General features: G+C 36.5%; 2 protein-coding genes across 4 annotated transcripts; both read left to right on the top strand.

Moving 5' to 3' along the window:
* Positions 1035–6229, top strand: LOC18788660 (probable magnesium transporter NIPA2). 3 transcript variants are annotated; one of them, XM_020560615.1, is made up of 9 exons: positions 1035–1412; positions 1531–1740; positions 1922–1978; positions 2694–2784; positions 3013–3173; positions 3764–3891; positions 3984–4121; positions 4969–5061; positions 5688–6229. In XM_020560615.1, exons 2-9 carry the CDS (start codon positions 1614–1616, stop codon positions 5874–5876), a joined length of 984 nt encoding a protein of 327 aa, XP_020416204.1. In that variant the 5' UTR covers positions 1035–1412; positions 1531–1613; the 3' UTR covers positions 5877–6229. The 3 variants fall into 3 exon arrangements, with proteins under 3 accessions (XP_020416204.1, XP_020416213.1, XP_007222648.1); XM_020560624.1 differs by having other exon boundaries at positions 4969–5075; positions 5688–5823; XM_007222586.2 differs by lacking the exon at positions 1035–1412 and having other exon boundaries at positions 1496–1740.
* Positions 7681–9881, top strand: LOC18788939 (stress response protein nst1). The gene has a single exon (XM_007222088.2). The coding sequence runs from the start codon at positions 8233–8235 to the stop codon at positions 9571–9573; it is 1341 nt and encodes a 446-aa protein (XP_007222150.1). The 5' UTR covers positions 7681–8232; the 3' UTR covers positions 9574–9881.

The raw sequence follows: 11585 nt of genomic DNA, 5'->3' as shown, positions 1-11585 counted from the left end.
CCAAGCCCATAACTGTACGCCAAGCACATCCCCATATCAAGCCCACTAACTTCTTTCTTCTCCTTCTTCCTTTTTTTCTTCTTCCTTTATTCTTTATTTTTCTTCTTTCCTCTTCTCCCTAAACCCGAAAACTTCGATACGATTAACAGAAAAGTCCTCTACTATTTCAAATCAACTCACGCCCAGACCTAGAAACAATAACACGAGTAAATAAATAAAATAATAATATCACAAGGCCAAATATATATATATATATATAGCAGAAGGAAGACAATGATGAAACACCAATGGGTTCTCGCCACAATGATGTTGGATACTCCGATGGCACCTAAGACCGAATTCTAGTTTAGGGGTGGGCGCGGTCTAGTTTGGTCTGATTTTCACCTCAAACCAAAATCAATACTATTTAACCGGTCTGGTTCGATCCTATTTTAATGAAAAAAATTATAAAATTGACTGATTTGGTTTGAACTGATTTTGATTCGATTTCCAGTTTGGTCCTATTTTAGACCGAATTATTATTATTATTTTTACATAAATTTCAACTAAAATTTTATTTTTTAGGCTTGGAGTTGGACTTGATGGCTTAGAAGAGTATTTGAGCTTGAAGAAAGATTAGGTGGAGAAAAAATTGGGTTTGGGCTAATATTATATAAATAAATAATATATATATTTAAGCCGGTTCGGTTAAGCTAGATTTGGTTTTTTTACTACAAGAATTGAAACTGAAATTAGACCAAATTGGTCTGGTTTGTTTTTGGTCAATTCGATTTTTTTCCTTTATTTTTTTGGGCCCAATTCAGCTCGGTTTTTCAGTTTTCAAATTTGAGTGTCCACCCCTAGTTTCTTTCCTCCAATGTAAAAAAAAAAGAAAAAAAAAAAAGAGAGAGAGAGAATGGTGAACAATTCAAAATACAAAAAATACCCTTACTTAATGCAAATATTAAAAATTAAAAATATTAGTTAAATGAGAATAATATGATAAATTCACACTTTTTAATATAACAAAAAAAAAAATTTCAAATAATGGATCTTATTTTTATTAACCACAACTACTATTATCTTTTTTAATTTTAAAATAAAAAAATAAAAAAGAAAACAAAAATAACAGCACAAAGCATTTAAAGAAGAACGCGGGATGCGGGGGCATTCGTTTCGTTTCTGAGACGCCAATGTAACGGACATACAGTTCGCCTCACAATCCACCAAAGACTCCCTCTCCTCTCTCTCTCTCTCTCTCTCTCTCTCTCTCTCTCTCTCTCTCTCTCTCAACACATCCCAGAAACCCATTTACCATTTTCACCAATTCAATCACATCATCTTGTCGCATGTAAAAAATCAAAATAAAATTGACATCATAGTGGTGGTGGGTTTTTAACTCCCATTGCCTATTTTGCAGTGTGCCAAGAAAGGTATGACTTTGTATTTATCACCTTTAATATATGAATGTGTTTATATTTATGTATATGCACGTGTTTATTAATTGCGATTGTGTTTTGTGATCTGTTTTGCGTGATTCTATGGATGTAGGAAGTAATTTGGATTTGCAAATAGTATTCTTGGCCCTGCAAGCTTTGCACTTTTCTTCTTTTTCTTCATCCCTTGTGTGATCAATGGGGTTGTCGCCTGACAATTTCCATGGACTCACTCTGGCGGTTTCTTCAAGCATTTTTATTGGGGCTAGTTTTATTATGAAGAAGAAAGGTCTTATAAAAGCCGGCACTAAAGGAATCCGAGCAGGTTTGATCCCATTTCTATTTTGGGTCTTAATCGCCATATAGTTTTGAATTCCCAAATACCTTGTAAATTGGCAAATAATTTTGTGTTCATGTATTTTTATTCAATTATATTGTTATGGAGGTTTGGAACATTGGTTTCATCGATATCTTGCTAACTGTGTTTGTGGCTCTATGGCAATCAGGATCTGGAGGGTATACGTACTTGTATGAACCCTTGTGGTGGGTTGGGATGATATCAAGTAAGTTTAATCGTCTCTTCAAATGCTTTGTTAGCATGGTTGCATTCCTTTTTTCTTTTTTTTTTATCGGATTATTGTTGAATGTATTTCTAAATGCAGCCCTTCTTTTTGTCTCTCTCCGCCAATCAAATAATAAAGAAAATTATTATAAATTTCTCTTAACTACAGTTTTTTATGCTGCCTTTTTTTTTTTTTGGTTAGACAATTTTTCTTTTGCGTACAATGCCAGGCCACATCTGCCATAGCACAACCATGACAGATAGCCAAGGCATCATGACGATGGCACAGATGGCACCTGTGGTGTCTGCCATTGTCTAGCACGAATTACCATGGTTTTTTTGTTCAAGGATTATAGTGAGTGTGGAGAGAGGAAAAAAAGATTTTTTGTATGCAGAGTTATGGATCACTGGTCCGCAATGGGCAGTTGGATTACATGTGATTGTTTTCTTTTCTTAAATAGAGGGATTCGATCTTAGAAACTTCTTATATATATAGCTTTTATCTCACTTATTATCCTTATGTATGAGTTTTCATAAGCATTTTAAAATGCAACTTCAGTCTAAGAGTCATCATCCAATGTATTGTACCTGTGTATGAACTGCAAGTCTAGGGTTTTTTCTAGCATAATTACTCAAATTAGGTGCCTAGAGCTATGTTTGGAATTTCTATTTCTCTTTTGCTCTTAGTTTTGTGCTGATCTTGTTTTCTTTTGTAGTGATTGTTGGGGAGATAGCTAATTTTGCTGCTTATGCATTTGCTCCAGCAATTCTTGTAACTCCCTTGGGAGCTTTAAGTATTATTGTCAGGTATGAAACACCTTATTATTGCCCTTGTTGATTCAAGAGAAGCTTTCTTGGTATATCATTCTTGTACAGGTTCATGCATGAGCTCACATTCTCTTGCACAGTAAATGCAATGCATGTTTTTATGCAACACACGTGGGAATGTGTGTGTGTGTGTGTGTGTACATGCATGTGGTTGTGATAGCAGTTTTTGTGGTAGAGTGTTTTTATCAAGATGACATTTTTATTCAGTGCAGTGCTTGCTCATTTTGTTTTGGAGGAAAAATTGCATATCTTTGGTGTGCTTGGTTGTGCTCTTTGCGTGGTGGGTTCAATAAGTATTGTTTTGCATGCTCCACAAGAGAAACCAATACATTCTGTTAAGCAAGTGTGGCAGCATGCTACGCAGCCAGGTAGTTGCAGATTTACTGTATTCTCTTAATTCAAATTTATTTTGGAACTTAAGATTTGCTCTTGATTTGTCATTCACACTGAAACTACATGGGTTCTTTTTTCTTCTTTTTTGTGGCACGGTAATATATGTAAACTTGTTAGCATTAGATTTCTTTTGCCATGTTAGACTTTGCTTTAACATTATAGATTGATTGTCTATAAGGGGTGGTTGAGCTTCTTTATCTGCTACTCCTATATTATAGAACAGCTAGATAGGAGATGAGTGTGATCTGGCAACCCGAATGTGAAGATACCACAGAAAAGCATTTGTTTAGAAATTCTAATATTTGTGTTGTATGGAGAAATATGAAATGCTGGGAATGTTGGTGTTGCAGTAGACTCAATGAGGCATGTTGGCTTCTTTTGAAACTACGAATGTTAAAATAAAATACAATTTTTTTACTGAAATGGTGTGCATGAGGAAAAATGAGGAGCACTATAAGAGTAAGTCAAAGGACACTGCTTGAATGTAGTATGCATAGTTCCTTGGACACACTCTATGCAAACATCCTAGACATGGTTAGTACCAAGCTAATTTTTTTATTCACAGGTTTCATCATCTACACCTTTTTAGTATTGATTGTGGTTGCTGTCCTCATTTTCCGATATGTGCCACGTTATGGGCATACCCACATGGTCGTATATGTTGGAATTTGTTCACTCATGGGGTCTCTTACGGTCTGTTTCAAAATTTTGAGCTTGTTGATGTTATTACTTTAGGTTTATGTATACCTAAAGAAATTCTTCGATTATCCTTGATTCATCTGTAGGTTATGAGTGTGAAAGCAGTGGGAATCGCTCTGAAGCTGACATTTTCAGAAATGAATCAGTTTAAATACTTCGAGACTTGGGTTTTTGTATTGGTAGTGACAGTATGTTGTGTTTTCCAGCTAAACTATTTAAACAAGGTAAATACGTACTGAGCAATAATATTTATTCTGTCCTATTCTGGTAGAGAAAGCCTTTTTTATTTTTTGATCACCATTATATCCAAGGTCCATACCGATTCAGTATGTTGTGGGATATATGATATTGCTTTAATATTTAATTTCCAAATCACACCAATAGTTACAAGTACTTCATTCTAGGAAACTTTCTGCTTAGGATTTATAAGTCAGACTGGTATTTAATCCTGGAGGCAACTTGGTGCTAGATTTGAAAAAGTCTTGTAACTAATATGGAAAAGTTTATCTTACATACAAAGCTAATTAGAGCTGTTGGTTTAGTGTTTGGACATTTTGAAATTACAAAATAATCAAACTTTTGAACCTGGTCAAAATGCGGCGCTGCGAAATTGAGAACCACAGGCCAAAGCTTCAGAAGAAAATTTAGATGCTGGTTGGACTTGGAGAAAATTTTCAACTGTGGTTGACCTTTCAGAATATCTTGGTTCCGGCAGCTCTAAGAACCATTGATGGAGAAGCATATATAAAATGAAAACCTTTTCAAGTAGACTCTAAGATTTTCTGGCAAGTTGTGTAACAAAGTTATGAAACTTCATTTAGGGTGTTTACTAAGATGTGATATTTAAGGAATACTCTGATCTTTTAACCTTAATTTTCATTCAATGGATTTTGCTATAATTTTTCATTCTTATGGCAGATTGCACATAACTTAAAACTATGTTTACAGTTGTGGTTCTGAAAAACCAGTTATTTAATGTTCAATATTGTGCATGTAATTGACTCTTGATTGTCTCTCTCAATATAGTTTTTAGGCGAATGCTTAATTTATATTGTTGATGCATTTTTGCAGGCTCTTGACACCTTTAACACTGCTATTATAGCTCCAGTCTACTATGTTATGTTTACAATATTCACCATTCTTGCCAGCGTGATCTTGTTTAAGGTGATTTACTACATGTACGTTTAAATGTTTGCATGCTTTGGTTTTTTTTTTCCCAAGTACGGATGAGAATCATTTTCTATCAATGCTACATAAAGATCAGGTTTCTTTTCTTAGTGTTATGGTAAATGAATGGCTTTGCCGTGATTAACAATGCAATTTAAGGTCCAAAAATGACATCATTTAGAATGGAGTTTGTTATAAGATGACATTGGTGACCAAAACGTCTATGATCACTCCAAGGGTTTATGTGCCTTAGATGTTTGAAGTCTATTGTTTGATCAAATATAGTTACCAAAACCTTAGTCATGGCTAGTGAAAATTTCATGGTAAAACTTGATTTCATTCTTTGTGAAGAACACAAGTGCTTGCACTTCCAAATACCAATTCATCCAGCCTACTGGAACTGACAGATAACAAATACCAAAAAATAAAAGCATTAGGTTAATGGAAGTTGAAATGTTGAAATGTTGAAATTTTGGAAAAGATAATATGTAATTTGCTGTTCTCATTACTGTTTGTGCAGGCAGTTCCTTACAGTTCCATTGTGATCATTATATCTTTTGAAATATTAGTATTATTTTAGGCTTCACAAATTCGGTTTTTTTTGTTGCTGCTTTTTACTGCAGGACTGGGAGTCACAAAGTGGAGCACAGATTGTGACTGAATTGTGTGGTTTCATCACAATTCTATCTGGTACCTTCCTCCTTCACAAAACCAAGGATATGGGAAATGATGCATCTAAGGATAAGGATCCCCCTCTCGTCGAAAGTCCTAACCATGTTGATACACCCTCAAATACTGATAGCCAGAGATAGTGAAGTTTATGCAGCGGTACAGTATCGTTGTTCAGTTATTGGCACCCTCTGCAAGTGATGCTCGTTCATGCAAAGTGGAAAACTGGGGGAATAGTATTTAGCTAAAAGAAACTTCATTTTTATGAGGGCACATGAGATGGCAAAGTCTAAAGGGGAAAAGGAAGAAAAGGAGTGAAGCTGACCTCTTTAAGGCAAATATAATCAGGAATCAGGATGCAGTTTGTTATTTGTAGGGATTCCCCAATACTTGGTTTTTTTATATTTCTTTTCTTTAACAGTTTTTCTTGTATGAGAGACAACTTATTGGGGGAATCTATTATAAATTATTAATGCAGAACAGTGCTTCATACTCACCCTTCATCCAAGTTCACTAATCAAGGTAGGAAGACCCCAACTAATTTGTTGAGAGTGGAAGCCAGAGAGGCAATTAAGGAACCTTGCCTTTACGTGGAAATGATGTGGAAACTAAAAAATTACAAATCCATGCAAAGATCCAAAACAACCAAAAGCAAATAAGAAGAAAGAAGTGGTCAAGTGACCACTTACTGAAAGATAATGGGGTCAAAGTAGGAAATGGACTAGAGGGGTGTAAACCATCTTCTTTGATCAACATAACGTTCCAGAAATTGCTATGTGTTCCATCAAGTTTTGCAACCGTCGTGGTTATATGTCCTCTAGCTTATGCAAGTTGGGCACGGCAGTGAGTCTGTAAGTTTGAAGAAAGTTAGAGCATTTCCAGCAGCTAAGGCTGGACTCGGGCTGGGGAGAGGGGAGGGGGGGTTGGAGTTTGTTTGGGCCAAAAAGTGGTTTCCAGCAACAAAAGCAAGCCCAGGCAGATGGTGGGACCCAGCAGACTGGGTTGGCCTGAGGGCAAGACTGACGTCAGCCCTGCGTCTAAATTTTTTTAAATTGTCCACGTGGCGTGCGCTGGGCTCTCCAATAAGATTTTTTCCAGCAATCCAACGGTAGCCAATTTTTGTGCAATAAAAAAATAAAAAAAAAAAGGAAAAAATTATTGATTTTTTTTTCTTTCTCTATACCTTATTTCCATTTTCAAAATGTCTTTGTCTTTTTACTTTAATTTATTTTTATATTACTCAATTTACTTAAGTTTACAATGTAAATAAGGAAGTACCCCCCATTTGGATTCAAATAAAAATACTAGAAAATCAAATTCCCACCAAATCAAAATTTGAAAAATCGGTTTTAGTGCAAAATATGATTTAGGCTAAAAATGATGGCTCATTAAGTCAATATATACTTCATATCATAAAATCAAGTTTTCTTATTTGATGTGTAAGGAATAAAAGCCGCAAAAAATTATCTTGAGAAAATGATTATTCCGAAAAACCATTTTTCATACTTAGTCAATATTTCACTTCCGCTACAAAAATTCTGGGTCCGCCAGTGTCTATAAATACTAACCAATACTCTTCACTTTTAATACCAAATCCTCATACTTTTTTTTTTCTTTTTATAAATACCAACCAATACAACTAATAAAATAAAATACAACTAATAAAATAAAATCTTATCCGAAAATATTATTCGATATGAATAGTATTGACACGTAGGAACCCAAAAATCTTATTCGAAAATATTATCAAAATTAATTGTTTAAGTAAAAAAAGTTGTGAAAAAAACAAAAAAATGAATAGTATTTGCCATATCAAAGGGCAACTGCTGGAAACACACTTTGCTTGGGGGGGGCTAGGGCAGCCACTATTTACGTGAGTAGTAGCTGCTCTAGGGCTTCCCTTGCCATGGCAAAGGGCAAACTGCTGGAAATGCTCTTAAAGGACCAACTTGAGACAAAAGAAATTTAAGAACCAAATTGGAAAACGTCCAAAAGTTTGGGGTGGAAATGTGTAATTAACCATTTCTTTTATTATTAATAACAGAAAAAAAACTGAAAAAAAAAAGAAAAAAGAAAAGAAAAGAAAAGAAAAACGATTTCGGACAACAAAATCTGCTGTCCCTGTATCTACTCTGGTGGATTGCAAATAAAATTCTCAACTCCGCAGTTTGGAACTATCGGTCCTTTTAACTATCTCAAACAAAGGATACAACTACACTAACCCATCAACTTTCCCACAACTTCCCCGCATTTTCTCTGCCAATTTTCCAAGAAAATGCCCCCCAGAGATTTGCAATCTCCTTCTCAAGGTCAGTAAAGTACTCAACTTATTCTCTCCTTTGATGAACAATTCTGATGTTTCTCGATCTGGGTATGTCCAATTTTAGCTGTTAGCTATTAGCCTGTAGGATTTGGACTTCTAGGCCTTTGTTCCATGCCACACAACTTGGTCTGAAATAAGGTTGGGATTGTTTGGAGAGTAATTGGTGCTTTAGCTCAATGATGCCCTCAAGAAGAAAGAAGTGGACAGAGGCCGAGGAGAGAACTCTGATTGACAAATACCGTGAGATGGTATCTGATGGGATGCTTGCTAAGATGAAAACCAGAGAGAAAAAGTTTAAACCCATTGCTTGTTATGTGAATTCCGTGCACCATGTTCAAGACCCAATTGCCTACCGTTGGCAGTGGTCTTGGAAGGATGTTTCCACCAAGGTCCAGAACATGAGGCACCAATATCTGCTTGTCAAGCAGAAGATCAAGAAACAACAACCCGACGGTGGTGCTAGCAGTGGTGGTGGTAGTGGGGAGTGTAGTGGGGAGGAGTTTGACTGGATGGAGGGCCTTACCCATTGGTCGAATTTCTTGAGATATAAGGAGGTTTTTGGGGATGTGGGGATCGTGAATAGCAATGGTAATGAACTGATGGCATCTGTGAATGGGGATGGTGAGAATGGTGGGGTGTTTGTGGGGAGTGGAAGGGGAATGGGGCTTGTGGATTTTGGGCAAATGGGCCATTCTGATGGGGATTTTGGGGCAGGGATTGATGGGGTTGAGAATGGAGTGATGGGTTTAGGATTTGAGTATGATGGGGAGGAGGGAGAGGAGAATTTTAATGGCAATGATCGGGTTAGGGAGGATGGAGATGACAGGTTTGTGTGCGAAGAAGTGGAGCAAAATGGTCGTAGTTTAAAGAAGAAGAAGAAGAAGAGGGAGGCGTCGATGGGGTTGGGAAAGAAGGCATGGGGATATCTAGGTAACCAACTAAGCAAGTTGAAGGAAATGGAGGCTCGGTTTGAGCAACGTGAGGCAGAGAGAGAACGGGACAGACAGAGGAGTGAGAGTTTTAGAATGGAGTGTGAGCATGAACGGGAATGGAAATGGGAGGAATGGGTAAATAAAAAGGAGGAGAAAGAAAAGACAAGGGAGAAGTTGAAGAAGCAGAGGATTCTAGAATGGGAAGCATTGGAGAAGGAGAGTGAAGAGAGAGAAAGAAGAAGAAAAGAGGAAGAGTTGATTCATGAGAGGGAATGGGAGGAGAGGATGGATAGGAGGAGATCAGAATGGAAGAAGAGGATTGACGAAATGTTGGGTCACCACCGCGCAGAGATGGGCCAGATGCAGACTCGTATTCTTCATGAGCAACAAAACCTTACAAGCCAGTTATTAGGGATTGTCTCTCAGTGGACTGCTCATCCAGCTGGACTGTCTGATCATACGAGTGCTAGTAACCATTATTTATCACAAATGATGCAGAATTTGCACCATGTGAATAGTTTGGTTCATGAGGATGCTAGGGTTGAGGGAGAAAATCAAGATGATCAATTCATTGTTGATGGGTAACGTCTTTGCTTGAAGAAACTGGTCTCTACTTAGTAAGCAAGAATGTTTGCAGTGTTGGTGAGAACTGTAAAGGTTAGCAAATTGTTGAATGCATATGATGTGTACTTTGTTCAGTTAGGTATGGTTATAGACTGATCTGTCGAGCTTGAAATCAAGTCAATAAGGACTAGAGATTTCCCAATTCCAATTTTTTATGTAACTATCTTGTTTAAAATGAATAAAGTTTCTTTATCCCTCAATAATGTTTTGGCAATATGAGTGTGAGATCAGATCTTCATCGAGTGTGTATCAAAGTTTATGCATTTTGATATGGAGCTCTTTTGGCTGGCATATTTGACCTAATTCGGTGTCAATAGAAATTAGCTTTGTTCTCTATGTGATATTCATGTTTCTTCAAGTATTTGAGTCCAAAGGAATAAGTACTCCAACAGAGACTATTATACCAATGCTAACTTTAATATGGACTTTATGTAGTTGCTGCAACACAACTTGCCTTTAGTATGATTCTCTGTGTGAATTTGCTTGTGAAGGAGCATGCATGCATGTGCAGGTGTGCCTTTGCACATGTGTGAAAAGAGGAGGATTAGAATCATTATGGTTTTCAGTACGTGATACAAAAATTTACTTAATTACATACTTGCATGCTTTAAGTGTAATTATCTGTCGAGCAGATAGAATCTGTCTATGCAGTTCCATGTAAAAGAAAAATTGGATGGATTTAGTTTTTGTTGGTTTCCTGAAATTGACATAAATCTTTCATTCCTCCAAATGGGGTGGCATCCCAACTAAGCCTTTAGCCCAAAAAATGGGTTGGCTATACGACTACTTCGCTTCTCCTAGATGAATGTAACTAGTCTCTCCGAAATACGTTTTTGATAATTGTATATTTTGTTGCTACTGATATCCATGTAATTTGGTTCTATTCTTGCTCGGGGGGTGAAATTATACTTTGCAGTTAAGGTAATCAACAATAAAGCTAAGCAACTTAAAGATGAGGGAGTTCAGTCCTTTCAAGTTGTTTTCAGGAATTGTGCTTTTGGAAATCGCTCTTGTTTCTTAACAGCAGATAATCATTTGCCTGCTCTTATTACAAAATTGATTGCCTATTGACCTGGAAGTGCTGTAGTGGAATCTCAGATGCTTGTGAGATTTGATTCATGTATACTCATGCATTATGCATCTAGCTTTTATCTGCAGATCAGGTTGTGTTTACCAGGCTGTTGCTTATTTAGGGGTAGAATATTTGGGTGTGCTTTTTTCCTGGTCTGTGCTTAGCAGAGTAGGTTTTAAGAACTAACACTTTAAAGAAACCTGGACTGCTAAGAACTGACCCATATGAAGATAAAAGCAAAACTAATTACTGTTGTGGTAAATGTTACATGATTTGTTGACGTAAATTGAAATTCTACTGTGTATGTATGGTATGGGAAAAAAGTCCATATTGTTTACAGTGTGGAATATATAACTCAGTATAAATTTAGAATCAAATTTTCACTTTCAGTGGCATCAGAAATTTTGGGTCTAATGCAGAGCTTTTCTATAACTTATTTTGGCATTCTTCAACTACAATAGGCCCCCTGGCCCTCCAAATACATCCACCATCACAGTCACAGATACAAAATATATGGGGTATACGTTAGAAAAATGTTTAACAAACTTATAGAAATTATATTGTCTAAGAATGTATATAATTTTCAAGGCTTTGTAATTCAAGTGGTTAAGAGCAGTTACCCTATACTCGGGATCATGTATCCCAAACCATCCTCCTCAAAATCGAGTTGCAAAATTTTATAAATATTTATACAGTATAAAAACGTAGATAATCATGTCCTCATTAGACCCCCATTATTTCTCAATTGTATTTTTCTGATTTTCTAATGAAAAATTAGAAATGTAAGAAATAGAACCCAACAACAGTCCACAGCTAAAAGCCCGACTTTGGCAAAGCCTTTCCTCTCTCTCTCTCTCTCCTCCCCCCCCCCCCCAAAGGGTTTTTTTGTCCGTGCACTTAC

The sequence above is a fragment of the Prunus persica genome, chromosome G1 (genome assembly GCF_000346465.2).
Source record: "Prunus persica cultivar Lovell chromosome G1, Prunus_persica_NCBIv2, whole genome shotgun sequence".
NCBI lineage: Eukaryota > Viridiplantae > Streptophyta > Magnoliopsida > Rosales > Rosaceae > Prunus > Prunus persica.
This window is presented reverse-complemented; position numbering and strand designations above follow the sequence as displayed.

Excerpts from the sequence above, each read along its gene's own strand:
- LOC18788660 (XM_020560615.1), top strand. The coding sequence starts at position 1,614 with ATGGGGTTGTCGCCTGACAATTTCCATGGACTCACTCTGGCGGTTTCT. Across the intron at positions 3,174-3,763 it reads GCAGCATGCTACGCAGCCAG|GTTTCATCATCTACACCTTT; the intron begins GTAGTTGCAGAT and ends TTTTATTCACAG. Across the intron at positions 5,062-5,687 it reads CCAGCGTGATCTTGTTTAAG|GACTGGGAGTCACAAAGTGG; the intron begins GTGATTTACTAC and ends TTTTTACTGCAG.
- LOC18788939 (XM_007222088.2), top strand. The coding sequence starts at position 8,233 with ATGATGCCCTCAAGAAGAAAGAAGTGGACAGAGGCCGAGGAGAGAACT.